Source organism: Mastacembelus armatus, unplaced genomic scaffold (assembly GCF_900324485.2).
Source record: "Mastacembelus armatus unplaced genomic scaffold, fMasArm1.2, whole genome shotgun sequence".
Taxonomy (NCBI): Eukaryota; Metazoa; Chordata; class Actinopteri; order Synbranchiformes; family Mastacembelidae; genus Mastacembelus; species Mastacembelus armatus.
This window is the reverse complement of record NW_022872919.1, coordinates 631,003-649,947: the sequence shown is the minus strand read 5'-3', so window position 1 is coordinate 649,947 and position 18,945 is coordinate 631,003. Positions and strand designations below refer to the sequence as shown.

General features: G+C 39.2%; 1 protein-coding gene across 3 annotated transcripts in view; it reads left to right on the top strand.

The window, feature by feature from the left end:
• Window positions 1–18,945, top strand: part of mdga1 (MAM domain containing glycosylphosphatidylinositol anchor 1) — a 151,947-nt gene that overhangs the window by 86,963 nt on the left and 46,039 nt on the right. For all 3 annotated transcript variants that reach the window (XM_026291688.1, XM_026291687.1, XM_026291689.1), the window contains 2 exons: window positions 7,991–8,187; window positions 9,463–9,595. In XM_026291688.1, the coding sequence (XP_026147473.1) occupies window positions 7,991–8,187; window positions 9,463–9,595 (330 nt within the window). The remainder of the gene's footprint in view (window positions 1–7,990; window positions 8,188–9,462; window positions 9,596–18,945) is intronic.

Here is an 18,945-nt window from a genome sequence, read left to right as displayed (position 1 = left end):
GAAACCGTTTAGAGAGTTGTTAATTAAAGTCTTATAGGTGACAACAGGTAATACATGTACAACCTCCTATACAAAATGCATATCAATTTATTTCCTAAATTAGGTTAGAAATACTTTTTGCTTGAGTAAAGCACTTCTTGTAATTCTCTGTTTTACAGCAAATTACAGCATGCTTACAAGCTACACTAAGGCTGCGCAAAAATACTCACCACTGCTGTGCCTTAGTGCTGCCTTACTGCACTGAAGCATGGCTGTAGATTGTGTTTATTCTTATGGGGTAATTTCTTTACTTGTTAGGCCAAGTCAGGGCAGGGTCAACCACAAAAAGGGAGTGTGGAGCCAAGTAAGTGTCAAAACTATTTATGGTTTTACATAAAAAGTGGGTTTCGGTTCAAAACAAATGCAAATGTCATGGAATATTGAGAAAAGTAACTAAAGAAAATGCTCATGAGAGGATGAATGCATCCACTATGATTATGCTTATTCTTGGAGTTGACTGGTCAAGAAAAACAAGTAGTGGGGCTCATTTTGATGCCAATACCATTAAAACACTGTAGAAGAGAAGAGGGCACAAGAAGATGGCATCACCAGATCACCAGTCCAAACTCATACAGTGAAAAAATACAAAACATGGTTGACATATGGCATTTTGTTTGCTTCATGTACACTGCCATTCAAACAGTTAAAAACGTTTGACATGTATTTTCATAATTTTCAGAACATTACAGCATCCAAGATGCTCCACATGATCTGTTTTGCTCTTAGTTGCTGTTATTTGTCTTTTCAGTGGACATTTAAGATTAATTTGATAAGTCTGTTGCTATTGGACTTTGTCACATTTTGCTTTTATCAATATAGCAACTTTTCCACATAAGAAAATAATAAAAGCTTCTTGCAATATGCCATTTTTTGCATTTTCAGACTTTCCACTGAGTTTTTTTGTGCAAATTGGAATTCTACATATGAAAATATTTGCATTTTGTTCATTTATTAACTTTCCATTCCTGTGTTCAGTGTCGGGTGTAACACAAGGCAAAATATGTCCACTGAAAAAAAATTTTCTACACTCTATCAGTTCCTGAACGCACCGCGGTAGTCTCGTGGGACTTGCAGCATCTCGTGTGATCACAGTCAGCCAATCGCGTGCTGCGGAACGCATTTAAGCGGTCTCGGCTTCTCCTCTTTCAGATGCGACTGTACTTAAAACACACGGTTATGTTTGCTACTTTGGCTTTAATAAGCTCGTTAAAACAAAGTATACCATTATGAAACCTTAGATACCGACAAACCACTGCGCTAAGAGCTGTCTTGTGTTGTGTAATTAATGGGGTTGGTAAGTCCGAATGCGTCGTTGGTTGTCTCATGTTAGTATGCTAATGCTAGCTGGCTAACGTTAGCATTAGCATACTAGTTCTAAATCTTGGTTTGTCGTTTGTAAAGTTTTATGGGGATTCTTACGTAGCACTTTAAACTGGTTGTATATGGCTTCTTTTGTCAATAAAGTTCGCTTTTAGCAAAATTAGTCTTGAACAGGATAATATAAACTTTTGTCTCTTCAGTGTATAAGTCGCATTTCTAATTATGGTCTAAATTAGCCTAACTGGATTATGAAAGTTATCATCCGTGTCAAGTAACATTAAACAGCATCTCCATCTCCTCTCTTGGGTTGTCTAAATGCTGACACTCGCTCCAAACTTTTTCAGCTGCAGACTTAATCTGCAGCATAATGCTTTGTTTTGCTTTGTTTTTGTTTTCACTTGTTACACTAGGAGTTAAAGTTTAGTGTGAACATAAGTTTTTACTTAGGCAGTACAGTATTATGTGCCATCTAACGCTAGTGACTGTAAATATACATATAAGTCGCAGGACAAACCAGAGTTAAAAAAAAAAAAAGTGTAACTTATAGTTTGGAAATGGTACTTGCCACCTCCAGTAGCCAAACCTAACATTTTGTATCAATATTAACCAAGTACAATACATCCATAGTAGGGCTGCAACTGTCGGTCATTGTTGGAGTTGAGTATTCTACTGAATATTTCAGCAATTACTCGAGTAATCGGATAAAATTGACTTTTGCATTTTTAAACAATACTGTTGTGTAATGCATGACAGAAACGACAGGTTACCTTGAAATGACGTTACCTTGTGTCGACTCCGCTCTGGTTCACAACCGGAAGCTTTCTGTTAAGATGATGAAGCACTGACGAAGTGCTGTTGTGGTGCATCAGTTCTACTTTGCAATTCACACATTGCACCGTGTTGTTGCACATCTTTAAGTTTGAAATGATCCAAAAGTTTGGACATTTTCTTCCTTTTACTGGTGGTTTCTCTCTCTGCCAACTTTTGATATTGAAATGCATTGTGCGATAGTGATTACGGTCCGTGTGGAACAATGATCCCTAGGCGGAGCAGGTCCAATAACGCCAATGAGGGTAATTAAACGAATCCTCAAGGCAACGAATTTGCTTTGCTTTGCTTTGAATGTGCTTTGATATTTTTCTGTAATCGAGTTCCTCAGTTTACTCGAGTAATCGTTGCAGCCCTAATCCATAGTTAGCATAGTCCTGCTAAATATATCAGTAGCACATTAACAGCTAAGTTGCATATATGCTACAGGGTACTGAAGTAAATCACCTATTCCTCCTCTGTATACTCTGTGTCAAATGGAGAATGTTTCATCATACCTGTTAAACAGGAATACTTCCTGTTGTCTCTCTGTCTTTATCTGATTCTTATATACAAGCATTAGTTTCTGTCTGATGTATTTTTTGGAAATTAATATATTCTTCACTGAATTACAGTGATTACATTTCTGTTTATTGGAGATTATACACTTGCTGTTCTATGTTGTACACCAGAGAGGTATTGTTACTCACACAATCACATCCCTTCACCCAGCTGCCCACACATATGCAGCACACCACACACACTCATCACACCACACCTTATTCCCCTCCATCGCACGCTCACACTCAATTTAACCTGTCATCTTCTCTTTGGTCCCCTAATGGTCAGCTACTTCTATTGCTATTAGAGTACAGGACATGTTATTGGAAATCAAAGAGGATTTGGAGCCCAGGGTGTCCTCCTACAGGGGAAAGCACGTAGCAGAGGTCAACTTGTTACAAAAACACACTCAGTCAACCCTGAACACTTAGATGGATTGCTTCTGCCATGGTTGCTCTGTCTGTGTTGGAGAGATTTTGTAGGTTTCACCATGAAGAAATAATGTCATGTAGATACATACATACAAGATATACCTTGGACATATATGTCTGTGGTTTTTCATTGCCCGTCATTGTCACGCAATGCTTCATCTTTTGTGCAGGGATTTGGAAAAGGGCATAAAACACTTTCAAAATGCAGAAGATCATCTCTTAAGGTCTGGATGAGAACAGTGTTTTTGTTGTCATGCTCTAGATATGAAAAATTTGGGATTCTGATCACAATCCAAATCATCTGATTCCTCAGATAATAAGCAAGCAGACTGTACAGGAGTGCTTCTTTTTGGTTAGTTTACTCTGAAATTTGTATTGAAATCATTTTCAAGAGCAAACATAATTGGAATACCTGACTAAAATTGCACTTTGTCTAAACCTTCAAGGAATACTCATGCAATATTGAAGCACGTGTTGGTGCATGACGAAGCCTCCTGAACTACTTTTTAATATAATTCAGATGCAAATAGAAAAAAGTTTTTTTTTTTCTTTCTAATGATAATGGGATTTCATTGATCTGATTGTCTGTCAGGATGGAGCACCATATGAAGTGCTGAATTGCTCTTCTTGAATTAATTTGTGTCAACCAGATAAGGCAGTTTGCTAGAGGTTTGCTTTTTTCTTATTTTCTATAGCAACAGAATGTAAATGGAGTAACATGTGTTCATATGGTGTGGTTTTAACTGAGGTGATGGCCATCAGGTAAATGTTACAAAGCTATAATGGCAGCAAACGGAGGGGCACAAATCAAGGGCCAGTTTTTATAGACTTTAGTTTTTCTATTTTCAACAGCTGCCTGTGTTCATGTTAAAAATATTGTCCAAGGATACAGGTAGCTAAAGCAGCTACAGTGAATACCATAACTATAACCTTATTGCTTTAAAACCAGTGTGGGATTTCTGTGTTGTCTTTGATTTTTATTACAGTATTATTTATGTCCTTTGACATTTCAATCCTTCCCAGTACAGAGAACTGTACAATAAAGCAGAAATGCCCAAATGACAAAAATCTGTATAAATCAAATACATTTTATGAAATTTTAATTCAATAGTACATGAGAATACAGGCCCCGGCTAGTAATTTGTGTTGTTTTCATATTACCAAGATTTCGCATGTATTTAATAAATTTTATTGTATTTGTACAAGCCATATTTTCATTTACTGATAATTTAAGAATGTAAAAACAGGATTTGGTTCAATTCAGTCCCATCAATACCTCAAAATAGCAATTTTTAAAACAGGATATGATTTCTAACATGTCTTGGAGGACAGAGATAAATTAGAAATGATTAGATCTTCTGATTTACTACGGGATGGTGAGACTCTAGAAGTTCAGAAGTTTTTTTATTAACTTTAGAAAAGGTATGTCATTGTGAGTGAATTTGTCCCAGCTATGGACCAAACTCTACAAGAGAGCTGCAGTAAAATGTCTTTTTGACAGCACCATAGTGTGGTGTCTATGCAGAAAACAATATCAGATGTCCTGTGCGGCTTAAAATTTGGTGTGTAGATGTACATTAAAAACCCTGGCTAATAAAACCAGTGCAGCACAATTGATCTAAGCTGAGGGCAAAGACAGGGCTTTGGGGAAATCAGAAGCTTCATTAAAGTTTCATATTGTATTTCTGTTTGCTTGCACTTTCATATTGTGTCTCCATTTACTTAAGAGACCAAACTGAGTAAACTTGGTCTCACCTGGGAGTTGGGATTTTAAAGGTTTTAACACCACTGTCATGTGGAAAAAAAGGATTGTCATCATTTTATCCATGACCTCAGTAACTGATTTTTGCAGGGACATTTTATTTGAGTTCTCATGGGATGTTGGTTTAGTTTTGTTTTCTTCTTTGTGCTACAAAAATCCACCATGCTGATACTGGAATGTGACTTTCCTCTTTTTTTTTTCTTCTCTTCAAAATATCATTAAAAGCTGGTCAATGTTTGCAAATAAAATGTAAATACTCCACATTATACATGCAGTATTTGGGCACTGCATGCTACCCATACAGTCAGAGTCCTCTTGGCTGCACAGGAGCATATGTTGACTTGTTAGTGACTCTACACTGTTTGTCCATTTAAAGCTGTGTGATGATCTTGAGAACTGACCTGTCTCTATCTGCTTCTGTTTGTGTCAATCTGCCACTTTCCACTTTCTCCACATTCAACCATGGTGTCATGAAACAGACAGAATGACAGCAAATAGTCACGCTCACTATTTGACACACACACACACACACACACACATACACTACCAGGGCATTAGTCAGCTAGGATTCCCCCTGTGCTGCAAATGATCTGTGAAAATCATAAATCCTGTGCCAGTCACAAACTCACATATTCACAAACTCAAGTATTCAGAGGTGCTTTTGCTAGATCTCTTTCACACACATGCACACGTGGCAGAACCAAGAGGCAGATACCTTTGATAGCTGCCCAGGCTTGAAGGCCTGTTGCTGTCAGAGGCTTTTAGAAACACTAGTGGTACATCTCTGTCTAGTTTCCTACTGAGCCTTTGTCCCAATCTGTGGGCTGTCGATTCATAAATGATGGTGGCCGCAGAGAGTTGAAAAGAAATGGAAATAGACGTGCACTTCACAGAGCACAACACTGAATCAGTGATAAAATAAGAGTTACACAAAAGTCCATCACTGCATTAGAGCAAGCGGCTTAGCCAGATCAGACACAGTAGGTGAAGCTCAAATTTGGATTATTATACTGCTGGATGCATAGATAATTATTGTTGCTGTTCTCGTTGGTACATTTTGTTAGTTTTTGATAATTAGTAATAAACACAAAGTATACTGAAGGCTGTACATCACTCACTAGTCCTGCTGTTATTGGGATGTATGAGCTGGAATTTGGACCCAATGGTGACACTAGATGAAAAGTCGGGGGATCACCGGTGATATCCGAGGATTTATCACTTGAGGAATCATCTCATTTCTCCCAGTCTGTCCTGTGGCTACTGAGATATTTCACAGAGCAAGTAAAAATTGTGATTGGTGGCACTAGAGGAAAAGCCGAGGCTCATCCTCTGGCGAACATGACTGTCTATCAAATAGACTTATATTGGCAGACTAACTTGATAATATGTCTTTTTCTGTACAACATACAGTACAAAGTAAGATGACTCATAGAAAGAACATAGAGATATGGAGTTAAATTTTTTCAAGATCTGCTTTTATTTTTCTTATTTTCAGAAGGTGATTTGATAAAAGTTCTGTAGTCACAAGTGCTCAAATACAGTTTCAGTGCCGTATCCATTGTGACTCGTACTTCTTTCCCATGACATTCACACGAGATTTGCCGACTGTTGTGCTCATACAACGTTAACGCACGAGAGGTACTTCTACTGGATCCTAACATTTTGTAAGAATCTTTCCATGACTCTGTGACTCACTTTTCATTTGAAAAAGAAGTTCTAGTCTCATGCAATGCTGGGTTTGTTTGGAGCCACCTGAGCAAGTTCAAGTTTCCTCTGTGTGTTTATGTGCCTGTCTGTCCCATAGCACTGACATTCAAACCACAGAAGTGCTCCGACACTCTGCTAAGGCTGCACGCACTGTGATGTCGCTCCAGATGTGTGTCTGTCTCTGTGTGTGTGTGCATGCATGTGATTGTGTGTGTGTGTGTGTGTGTGTGTGTGATACAACCCTTGTGTGACGGCTGTGCCCTTTTCAACAGCACACCCAAACATCAAGCATCCTTATCCACACATTGTTTCTCTTGAAACTCAACTTACAATAAAAAGACATGACTCCCCTCCTTCCTCCATCACATGGGTCGTGCTACATCCACATCTGGCAGCCTCAAGAAACATAGTAGCTACACTCACATCTCATTTTTTCTCTATAGCCTGTAGCATACCTTCTTGGTAAGTGTATAGCAGGTGACGTGGGTTGGCGCAGGAGAAAGGAGATGAGGGTGAGAAGCAATGAGGAGAAGAGAGGATGTAAGAAGGAGAGAAGTAAAATGAAAAGGTTATCCTGGTGTTGGCGGAAATTGTTTCCCAAATGTTTGAAGTCTGCAACATTCCAATTAGGCTGCAAAGAATCAGGATTACACACACATATATACACACAACTCTGCTCTGAAAGAGATAGAGGCAAGGAGCGAGGAGGGGATAGAGAGGCAGGCATGGTGATGAGGAGTAAAAGTGGCAGTGAGCTTTGGAGAGATGGCAGAAACCAGGAGAGAGCAGCCTCCAAGCTTGTGACAGCAGCTGAAATCCTATCCACTGGAGGAAAAGGGAGATGACACCCCTATGAAGGAAATGCACAGGGAAACGAGGCAAGTAGGGGAGAAGAGAGAAAATGACAGAAAAAATATATACATGTAGTTTGTGTGAGAGCCGCAGCTATAGAGGGAAATGGCATAACACACAAATTGTTTGGATGTTTGTGCTCGTTAGAAGCTATGATAAATAGGCAGCTGTTTGGATGGTTTTGGTCAGTGTGTGTGGGCAATTCATCCAACAAACAGTGCTTGTTTGCCCTTATTTACAATTGTGTCCCAGTTACCAAATCCCATCTCTGTCACACGTAATATTGCCACTGTTTGGCACAGAAAAGGCGACATCATAAAAAAATAAAGGCTGTTTTAACTATACATACTCTGAAGTATTTGTGCTTTTTTAGAGCTGTACTTTGAAGGTCTGTGTGGGAAATTCTGGATGTAGCTTAATTAGACCCTAATAAACAATAAGCAATAATAATCCCCTGCAGCTATTTGTGAGTCTTCATGCTTCCTTTTTGTTCCTTTGTTGTGTTTTGCAGACCTTGACACACCAGTTCTGACGGTGCACCAGACCATTAGTGATGTGCGGGGCAGTTATTACCAGGAAAAGACGGTTTTCCTGCGCTGCACCGTCAACTCCAACCCTCCGGCGCGATTCATTTGGAAACGTGGGAGTACGCTCATTGAGCAGAGCAAAGACAATGGAGTGGACATCTACGAACCGCTTTACACTCAGGTGCGTTTGACCATGTGCACGGACACACTAGCTGGTGTGTGTTCACACTTTGCTTTTCTCTTCAAGTGGTGCCTCAGTGAATCCCCCCCCCCACCAAAGGTCTCCTCCACTGCTCTCAAATTTGTAAGACCAGTGTACATGTGGGGGCAAAGGGGTTAGGGGTTAGGGTGGCATAAGAAGGCAGTATACATGGGTCCTCACACACCATGGGTGTCCAAGCCACGTTAGTCGAGAGCCACTGTTCTGGATCTGGGGTGGAGGGATCAGCTGGGGGGCAAACCCCATAGCAGAGGGGGCAGCTCCTGTACTCAGCAGTTAAAGAGTTTGGAGGGTGAAAAAGTGTAAGCCAGGGTGACGTAGTGTGTTTATCTGCTCTGACATAAGCTGCAGTTGTCAGCATGTTCAGTTAAATCCTCATTAGTAATCTACTATTACTTTCAAGGCCTGAGGGGCAGGGGGCTATAGGTTGTTCAAATATCCAGGATATAATGACGAACAGAAACACACTGCATAGCTAAGGCTACAAACATGCTCAGTCTTGATGACCATTAAATGACTAAAGAAACAAGATGGAGCTTTACACAGTTTTAGTGACAGAAAATTACACTGCCGGTGATGTCGAAAGAGATGTGGGACTGTGTCCACCAAGCTACTGAGATAGTAGTAGACTTAGTTTCATCTACAGGCAGGGACGTGATGGATGGATCCAGCTTTTATTTTTACACTAACAATCAGATCAGTTTCATTTTCCTGATGGTCTCATGCAAAAGCCATTTGAATTTTCAATCTTCATATTGCTCCGTATACAGATCTGAGATGCTTCAGTTCATAATGAGGGCATGTCAGATATACAAGCGCAGTGTGTGTGTGTTTGTGTGTGTGTGAGCCTGTTTATCCCACTGCAGCTCATCAAAAACTGAAGTGAGTTAAGCAAGATTACATTAGAAAACACAAAAAAAAAAAAAAACAGTGAGCTCGTGTGCTGTGAAGATAACGCCACCATTTTTCTGAGGATGTTATTGAAGCGTAAAGGTGTCCAGTCTTCATTGTTTAATTTTGCTCTGCATTCACCCCAAATCTCACCGATTTTACCACGTTGTAGTGGTAGAGTCATGTAGTGACAATGATCTATCCATTCAGCCATTAACTATACCTACATATTCCTATTTAGGGATGTGCTGTAGTGACAATGTGTAGATTAAAATCTAAAATATATTTCTGTTTTAGTTTTAAGGATGTGGAGTTGTAGCATGATGTGTGTTTTGTCCCATGTAGGGTGAGACCAAGGTGCTGAAGCTGAAAAACCTAAGACCTAAGGACTTTGCTGATTACACCTGCCAGGTGTCCGTCCGCAATGTGTGTAACATTGAAGATAAGTCAGTGACCTTCAGGCTCACCAACCAAACCAGTAAGTTGTTTATGTTGATTGTTTTTTCAAAACACATAGAAAACTGTTACGTGGCTGGGGTGCGATGCAGGATGAAGGAAGGTAGGACCCAAATGCAGGACACGAAACAGGTTTTATTTGAACTCTTCAGGCAGATGCAACATAATCTCCGACCCTCAGCGGGCAGGACAGGCAAAGATAAACTCTGACACTCGGCGTAAAATAAAAACCATCTCTTCTCAAACATACATGAAAAATATTCACTGCAACTACAACTAGATCAACTACAACTAGATCAACTACAACTAGATCAGCTACAACTAGATCAACTACAAGTAGATCAACTACAACTAGATCAACGACAACTAATGCTCCAACGCTGAACAAAGGAAAACGGGACATATAAACAGACTCAGAACAAAAGACTAATTAAACACAGTAATTTACCTAATGAAACACAAAGCTACCTAAGATCAATACAGGAGAAAACAGGAATCAGACACAAAATAAAAGTCCATAAACCGGAAGTCCAAGACTTTCAAACTATAACAGAAAACATGCACCAAAAAAAAAAAAAAACAGCTTTGACTTTTGTGCCGTCTTCCCCTTCTTTGATTCTTTCATCAGCGTGTCCACTGTTCTCTCCCATCTTTACTTGTACAATTTTCCTTTCATCCTCTCATTTTCACTTCCTTTAATCTCCCTCTTTCTAATCTCCCTTGTTTCTGTAGGTTTTTGCTTTGCCCTTTGACTTTCCACTCAAATTTGCTCTTCTCATCTGCCTCCCAGTGTGCCATGTTGTCTATCTGTCTTGTTTTTCCTGTTGCTGAGAGCTCGTCTCAGCACCGTCAGCTGTAATTCAGTTGTCACATACCCTGTTATCTCCAATTCACTCTACAGCGCTCCGTCCATCTCCACGCCACTGCCTCTCTGCAGCTCTCACTTACGACAACATTGTTGTCTCTCACAAGCCTGTCAGGTTTGGTACAGCCAGACTCCACAGGGGAAAGCCTCATTCAAGTTCTTCTCTATTGTGTTTGTTTCTTTTTCTTCTTCTCTGTTTTTCTTCTTATCCAAATACTAAGCCCGTTGCAAGACAGCTGTGCTATTTCACATTTTATATTCTATCAAGTGGTTTTAAATCTACTGTCATTTATATATAATTCTCTTCAGCATATTTAATGTGAAGGTCTGAAACATTCTTCCTATAAAGCAAGAGAGCTCCATTTGTTTTCTACTTGCTCAAGTGTCATTTGAAGATAAGAAGCCTGTTCAGGGCTCCTTGTCTTAATCCTGTCTTCCTCTTAGTCAGAGGGCCTGAATAAATAGTCACTGACAATGTTGAAACAGCAGAGTAATGATTGCATTAACTTAAAGGGAGTTATAGGTTAGAAGAACAGGCTCATGAGTAAAGCACAACTTTATTTAAAATCTTATTCTTGTCTGGTAATAAAAATGAAAGAGTCATTTTTTTCTTCAAGCAATAATTCAACATTTTGGGAAATACACTGTTTTGCAGACAGATTGATACCACTCATAGGTCTCTGGGTTAGATTTAAATTTGATGGCAGCAGACAGTTAGCTTAACTTAGCACAAAGACTGAAAACAGAGGAAACCGTTGCCACGGTCTGATCCAAGTCCACCCCCTCCCAAGCTCGCTAATTAACACGCTATAAATGAACATATTAGATCTTGTTGGTTCAATCTGTCTAAAGAACAGACAAAAAAAAAAGCTGAAGAGTGTAAAAAGCATGCTGAAGTGGAAATTACCTTGTTTGGCTGAAGTGAAGAAGTAGGTGTTCTAAAATGTAAAAATGTAAAAACAGTTCCTTTGGTATCTAATATCCCTGAACAGAGAAGGAAAGAAAGCAGAAAAAGAATGACCACACTGCTGCAGTATAATGTTAATGTTCTTCATTAAGTGCTGCAGTTTGAAAATTTGGTCTTTGAGCTGCATAAAAAGATCATATATAAATTAACTGGTGGAACGTAGGTAAGTACATTAGTAAAAAATTGAGGTACTTGTACTTTATTAAAGTATTTTCCTTCACTGCTGATTTATAGTTTTATTTCACTACAGGGAAATATTTTACTTTGTTCTTCCTCCATTTAACCAAGTAAATTTACATGAATGATTTTATGAATGTATCTATATATTGAAATAATACCCAACAAGTGTGACCACTGGGACCTCATTTTGAGAAACTGGCTGTTGGATCAATGCATTAGTTCTAACTTATCTTAAATTTTTACATGTTGTTTTATAAAATAGTCACAAAATTCACAAGCACAGTTCAAAATCAGCAGGTAGGAAAACAGTCTTAATGCTGCTGTTCATGAGCCGCCTCCTTCTCTTCCCCTCCTGGACACCCATGGCTGAGATCGATCGTATCCCTGCGGCTCAGTCAACACACACACACACACACACACACACACACACACACACTTACAGAGCGACCACAACATTACTGTAAGTGCCTGCCTGGTGCTGGCATAAGGGCTCTGAGAGTTGCCAAAATACCCAGTCTGTCTGGACCTCACAGCCTCACAGAGTGACTGAAAACACACTGCTTAGAGTTGTGTGTGTGTGTGTGTGTGTATGTATGTGTGTGTACTACTGTCCAGGGATATATTCTGTGTAGGATTAAATGTTATAAATCAATTAAAATATTATAATGATTCAAACTTAATATTTATTTGTAAAGTTCTGTATCAATAACACAACAAACACGGTGTAAGATTTTACACCTGGAGCAACAAAAATCACACAGCATATTTCAGCTGCGCCACAGAGACAATGAAGGCAATAGAAAGATAAAGAGGCAGAGTGGGAATACAGGATAATACAGGATAACACAGGGCTATGAATTTAAACAAATTCTGATAGTATAACCATTTTCAGGCAAGAATAAACATAATGATGTTATCTCAGGAAATCCAGCTCTACACTTTAAGACCCAAAGTAACACTCAAATGACGAGTGACGGAGAAAATGGGGACAGTGAAAAGAAAATTACAAGCGATACAGAACAGATAAAATGAAGAGGACACAGAGAGGAAAGGCTGAAACAGAGAGAAACAGACGGATGGACATAGAGGTTGAGAGATTGTAAAGAGAAAAACAGTGAGTAGCTGCTTTGTTTTTACCCTCTAATGTTTATCTAATGATTGTATTTCAATATTCCCCACAGAGCTCCTTTTTGTCCTTGTGGCATCAGTCGCTGCCTAGATTAGATTCGTCCAACTAGGTCACGCCATCACCACTGATTCACCGCAGAGACTGATTGATTTTTATATCATAATCCCAGTCTGGGTTGTCAGTATGGGGCTTCTGCCCTCCGGTAACTGCTGACGGCGCCCAAATCCTCTTCCCCTGCTTCTCATAAAAAAAAGAACACGGGGGCTTTGCTCTGGAGCTTGTCATGTTATTTAAAATAGTGGAGAAAAGGCTGGAGGGGGTAACGGAACAAGGATGGAGCCAAACACTAGACTGAATGAGACTGACGTCCAGGGTAAATGAATGTCAGTGTTTCAGTTTGTCAAATGTTTGTTTAAAAGCTGCAGGAAAATGAGCTTCAGGAAATAAATCTGGAGAAGTCACAAATGAACCAGTCAGCTGTGATGCCATGCTTCACTCACAAACTACCGCTGAATATTTTCTGACATCTTGCAAGTTTTACTACTGAACATACAGAAAGAAGACGTGCCAATACTTTATTTTTTATTTCATTTGAAACTAATAACTTTTACCATAAGGTGAATTATTGATCTATTTTTTTAGTAGCGCATAGTAATGGGCTCCTGCTCGGGTCTAGTTTTTAGACTATACTCATAAAACAGCCCAGACAGTAGATAGATGTGTAATATCATTGTAGTGAAATAATACAGGGAAAAAAGTAAAAGAGTGAAAGAAAAGCAGTATTTTTGGAGTTACCACATGACTGTTAGGTTTAGGTAAACAATTTGCTGACTCTCTGACTTTGGTGTCAAAGTAGTTGATCAGATTGTTTTCATGTAATCTGTTAATATGAACATAAGAACTCACACACGCACACACACAGTGATTTAAAGCTCATGAGTTACAGGCCATCCAGTAACTCTAAAGTTTGGGCAAGTTGATTTAGGCTTTTACTGATCCCTGTAACTCTTACTACGGTGTACCTTCACAGTAATGTGAGTTATATAATGTGGAATATACTGTATATGGTGGCAAATCCTGTTGTGTATGAATTTTCTTTGAAAAGTTCAAGAGCAATGGGCAGTAACCCCTGGTACTGTGAAACCTCTGTGGCAGGACAATGTATTGTGTCTGTGCAGTCAGTTTTAAACACAGCTATGATCGACATCTGGGAGCGAATCAGAAGAAAGACTAATGAAAGAAAAGTCAGAGACAAGAGAAAAGCAGATGATTTATAACACTAGACTCATTTAAGGCTGTTGTTTGGTTGGTAGATGTGCAGCAACAGGACATGCAGGATAAAAAGCCTCTCACATGAATTTCACTCTTCAGTTTATAAACATGACATTGACGCTGACATTTCTCCATTGGTCCCAAATTCAGTCCAGTCAGGGTGGGTATGTACAGTCACAGCACTAGCAAGAATCAATTTTCCTGTGAGGCTACTTCAATTATTTTTTGTAAAGTGATTGCATACAGCTCAGTTTGTGTGCAGTTTGCATTTGACCTTTCCACTTTTCAAACATATAGTTTTGATTATCAAAAGAATTTTGAATGATAATGCATCGTGTTTTTAGCAATGAGCTCAGCTTAGTTACACACACCTGCACTCAGCATGTCCGAGTTAGGGTTAAGGGTTAGGGTTAAGGGTTAGGGTTGTCCGGCACTGGAAACATGTCACAGTTATTGATCACTGAGCAGTTTCGCTGGGCCACATCATTTGGTCACTGCATCTTTAACTTCTAATGCAGTCCTGTCCTGGCTTCAGATTATAAATATTTTAGTAAAAATACTGTTATCACACTGATGGTTTTTATAGTTTATGTACTGTAGTTCACCGATCAAACACTTGTGTGACATAACAGAGCAGGTCTGTGGTTTCTTTTGTGCTGTTGTGATGTATTTTCAGCTGCAACATTTGCCTGCAGGTCCTTTAAAGGTCTGTGATATGCACATATGTACATCAATATCCAACACAACATACACTGGCACTATGAGAGTGCACACAGATTTGCAGATGCTGATGGCTCAATAACAAGTGCAAAGAGCAAACAATACACACGCGTCCACACACACTTTCTTCTTCTGCACACTCCTGGATTTTCCTTTCTCCATACTCACTTTCAGTTTTTGATATATTACTTTTCCAACTTTGTTTTCCTTTTGCTTATTTTTACAGTTTGGTTTGTTTTTTTATTTCATGGAGTCATTACCCACTTTTTCTTAAAGGAAGTGTGACACATGTCCTTACTGATACGTTTCAGATACATACAAACCACAGAGGCTATTTGATGTTTCTGTCTCTTATAGATGGTGTACAGCAAAGCAGATAGAAAACAATAAAACACTCACTGAAAGATTAAAGCTTTGCATACTTCTCCTATCAGTGAGATAAAATAGTAACCTCCATACAGTGTCCCTTAAGTTACCTAATAAAGCAAATTACTCATTATACAGCCTAACATAAAACCACACCAATAATGAATAAAGTGAACCACCAGGCTATAACCAGTCAGTAGTATTTACACACAACGAGATCACTTTATCAATATTAAATATAAAACTGGAAAATTTTAAATTACTTCGTGCAGGCATGTTTTACAGGTGACAGGTAGAGTCCATCATTAGACAGCTCCATCAGTAGCAGCATAACACCATGTTTCACCACACAAGCTGACTGACATTTATTGCATACTGCAATCCAGAAGGGTACCATTTCACTTGCACATACACTCAATAAAAAATGTGTTTAGGCTGCAAGCCCAATCAAGGTTTTTGGCGGCCATAGGATATTCTAATTCCACCGACCATTCTTATCTCCACATCCAGATTACAAGTCAAACCCGTAGGCCAACCTGCCACCACATCACTTCAGCTGGACACGTCTTTTTAAACCCCTAAGCCTTTATTTCCAGCTGCTTTCCCCCAATAACCCCTCTACCTTCAGCTCATAGAAAATTCATTCTGAAACAGATGATACAGCACGATAGTGAGAGCAGAAACAAGTTACTGAAAGTGAACAAAAAATGCAAAAAGAAGGAAGAATGATAAGCAGGTATAGAGAGAGACAGTCAAGGGAAAGTAAAAAGACAGATATTGAAAATACAGAAGTGACAAACTGACAGAGAGGAGGAACAGAGGGAGAGGGAGGCATTTGTTACCTGGTTGTAAACCGCTATGCTGCACATAAATCCCATTACTTTGGGAAGAGCACTGGCTGATCCCACCTTTACCGTCACCCACACATCCTCAGGAAATTGAAGCTATAATTCTCAAATCCTCAGTCCCCTCCTTGCTTCTTTTTCCCTGTTTCCAGGCTTTCTCTCTCTACTTTTGCCCTGTTCTATTCTTGGGATTGCATATTTAATTTATTTGGTTGTTTATTTGTTGTGAAAATTAGTGCTAGAGCCTTTAAATAGCAGAAAATAAAAGCGTGTGTGTGGTGGTATGGATCATGTAATGGTGTGTGATAACAACCAAACCAGCCTGATAATCCATGTGCTCCAAAGACAGAAAAAGCAGAAAGACATTATAATGAAATAAACACACCAGTGCTTCTTTCAGATAGCTGTCTGCCTGCCATCAAGCCTGCATTCAATTACAACACAGCTGTTCAGTTCCCAGCTAGATTGATGGATCTTCGTTTCCATGGTGAATCTGGTGGTTTTCCATTAATTCCTGCTGGTCAAGTGTCCAAATGTTTTCTCCTCTGCTCCCGTGGCCTCAGTCCCTCCTCGTTTTTTTTTTTTTTTTTTTTGCATCACATAAAACATCATAAAAGACACAAGACTGGGGAAAACATATCCTAGCATTTACCTGAAGTCGATATCAACCTACTTGACATGCTTAGTGGGCTGTGCCGTAGACCTCCATGTTGTCCAAAGGCTTTCAAAGCACAGTAGTGAGGTACATTGCTGAGCAGGCTAAGATATTTCTCCATAACAATAAATTACCCTGCTAGTTTTTCATGCTAATGTTTTGCCCTAGCTTCTTACAGTGGCAGAGGTATGCAAAAAGTGACTGCTGTTGTTTGGGAAAAGAAAGGCCTCACATTTTTTTTGTAAATTCAAAAACATGGCACAGTCCAATAAGATAAACCAGGTTCTGGGTTAAAAGATATTTCGTTGAATACACAAAATTCATTTTTGGTTTTAGTCTCTGGATGGGATTTTTCCAAAATAAATAAATAAATAAAAAAAACCACAGAAAATCACTGGCCTGATCCTTTAATACTTAGAAATCTCTTTAGGCCTGCAGAGGTTTACTTTCCTGGTGCTGTGATTTGATTCAATGGGACTGGACAGTGCTATTTATGTGCTGATTGCAGTTGTTACACCAGTGAAATTTCTTGTCATCTTGAGAGTCATCACAACTGAGGTTAGCTAAAAAGATATCTCATTAGTGTGCGTATGTGTGGTTTTTCATGGGAGTTTTGTCAACCATGTGAGAGCACAAGTTGTCGGTGTGTGCACATTCTTATATTAGTGGAAACATGCATCTGCAAACTAGTTTGTCACTGTGTACCTTTTTCATTACAGTGATTGCAGTCTGTTAAAAAAGAGATTAGATGAGAGGATGCACTGCATGAAGTCTATTAGAGGAGTGAATTGCTTCCTGTACTCTGTGGGATGAGTCTCTCACAGAGGATTAACTCTCTCCTACCTCTGAGTTGAATGTGTCACTAAATTTAATGGCTAAATATTAACAACTTGGCACACAATTATAGGTTCATGTGATTAACATCGAGGGATGCTCTATCTGTGGGTCAGTATTGAACAAGAACTAACATATCGACAACACTGTTATGTCAATAAGTTATTAGATTTTTCCATGCGGACCTTGCATTAGTTTGATCACACTTGGCATTTTATCTTAAAGAAATATTCATGTATAACTCCACTTTATGTTGGTTAAAATGGGTTCCTATACTTTACACTGCTGTGCACAATGATTTTGCATTAGATATGCACTCACAGAGCATGTGTTGTATTACGGTATTATCAAAGACAAACATTCAATCACATATTGATCATTTATAAGCGTAATAAAAAAGCTAAAAAGATGGTAGTGAGGTAAATAGTTCAGGTTCTTAAATACACAAATGATCAGCACCTGCTTCCTGTGCTGCAGCCCATTATGCTCAGGTCTTCACCTTCGTCAGGAGACACACTCATACACGGGTTTCATTTTGTTCCATCTCTAGAGTCACCTGTGAAAAGGCTGATTTCAACTCTGCAGCTGAATACTTTCTTTTTTCATGTTCTGTAGTGAGAATATAAAAGATGGCATGGAAGTGCACAGTATTGTCAAGGCCCTTTTATGTTCACAGGCACTATATTGAAAGCATCTGTAACGCTAGAACGAGGTGACTGGCCCAGATGACAAACGACACATATTGCTGCAGATAACACTTTACTTGAGTTAGTCCAGGTTCACCTGTTTCTGACTCTGAGGTTAGTTTATCTCCAACAAGCATCTAAATGAGTTTAGAGTGTAAGCCTCTTTCATCTTTCTTCATCTACTAAATTGGAATGAATTCACATTGGCAAATTAAACAGGTGTTTTCTGCAGCTCGAGATCTTCGTTGTGTGTGTGTATGTGTGTGTCTGTGTATGTGTGTGTGGGTGCACATGAGTTGGTGGTGTGTCTTCGGTATTTGTGCCAGAGGAGATAAATTCTCCAAACAAGGAGTATATATCATGCAAATGAATTAACATGCAGAATAACTGGAATAAACCTGTGCGAAAAAGCTCAGAGTTATTTTCATTTATTTTATCTGTAAAATAGAAATATTGTTCTAACAGAGTAATCACCTGCTGCATGATTTATGTGACCGCTGTTGCATACACATACATTCATTTGTACCAGAGAACTCTGAGGTTAGTTAGGTTAGTAGGTCACTGCAGCTTCAGTAGAGAAACGGGGGCTTGACTGCTTTGTCCCAGGGTGTTTTTATTGTAGTTTATGGGGGCAGGGGAAACCTTTTTATTTTACTCCGCCAAAAGGTTTTTGTACTCTCAGACTTAAACAGGTGACATTTTGGTCACAAGCTCATTTCTCTCAGTGTTACCCTCCTGTCACCCCATTTATGCCCTGTGGCAAGTTATGCAAAAGCCTATTACAAGATGTTGCAAAGAGGATTGCCACCTATGTGATCTTGAGCATTTTCAATGTTTTAAAAAGTGCTGCAAT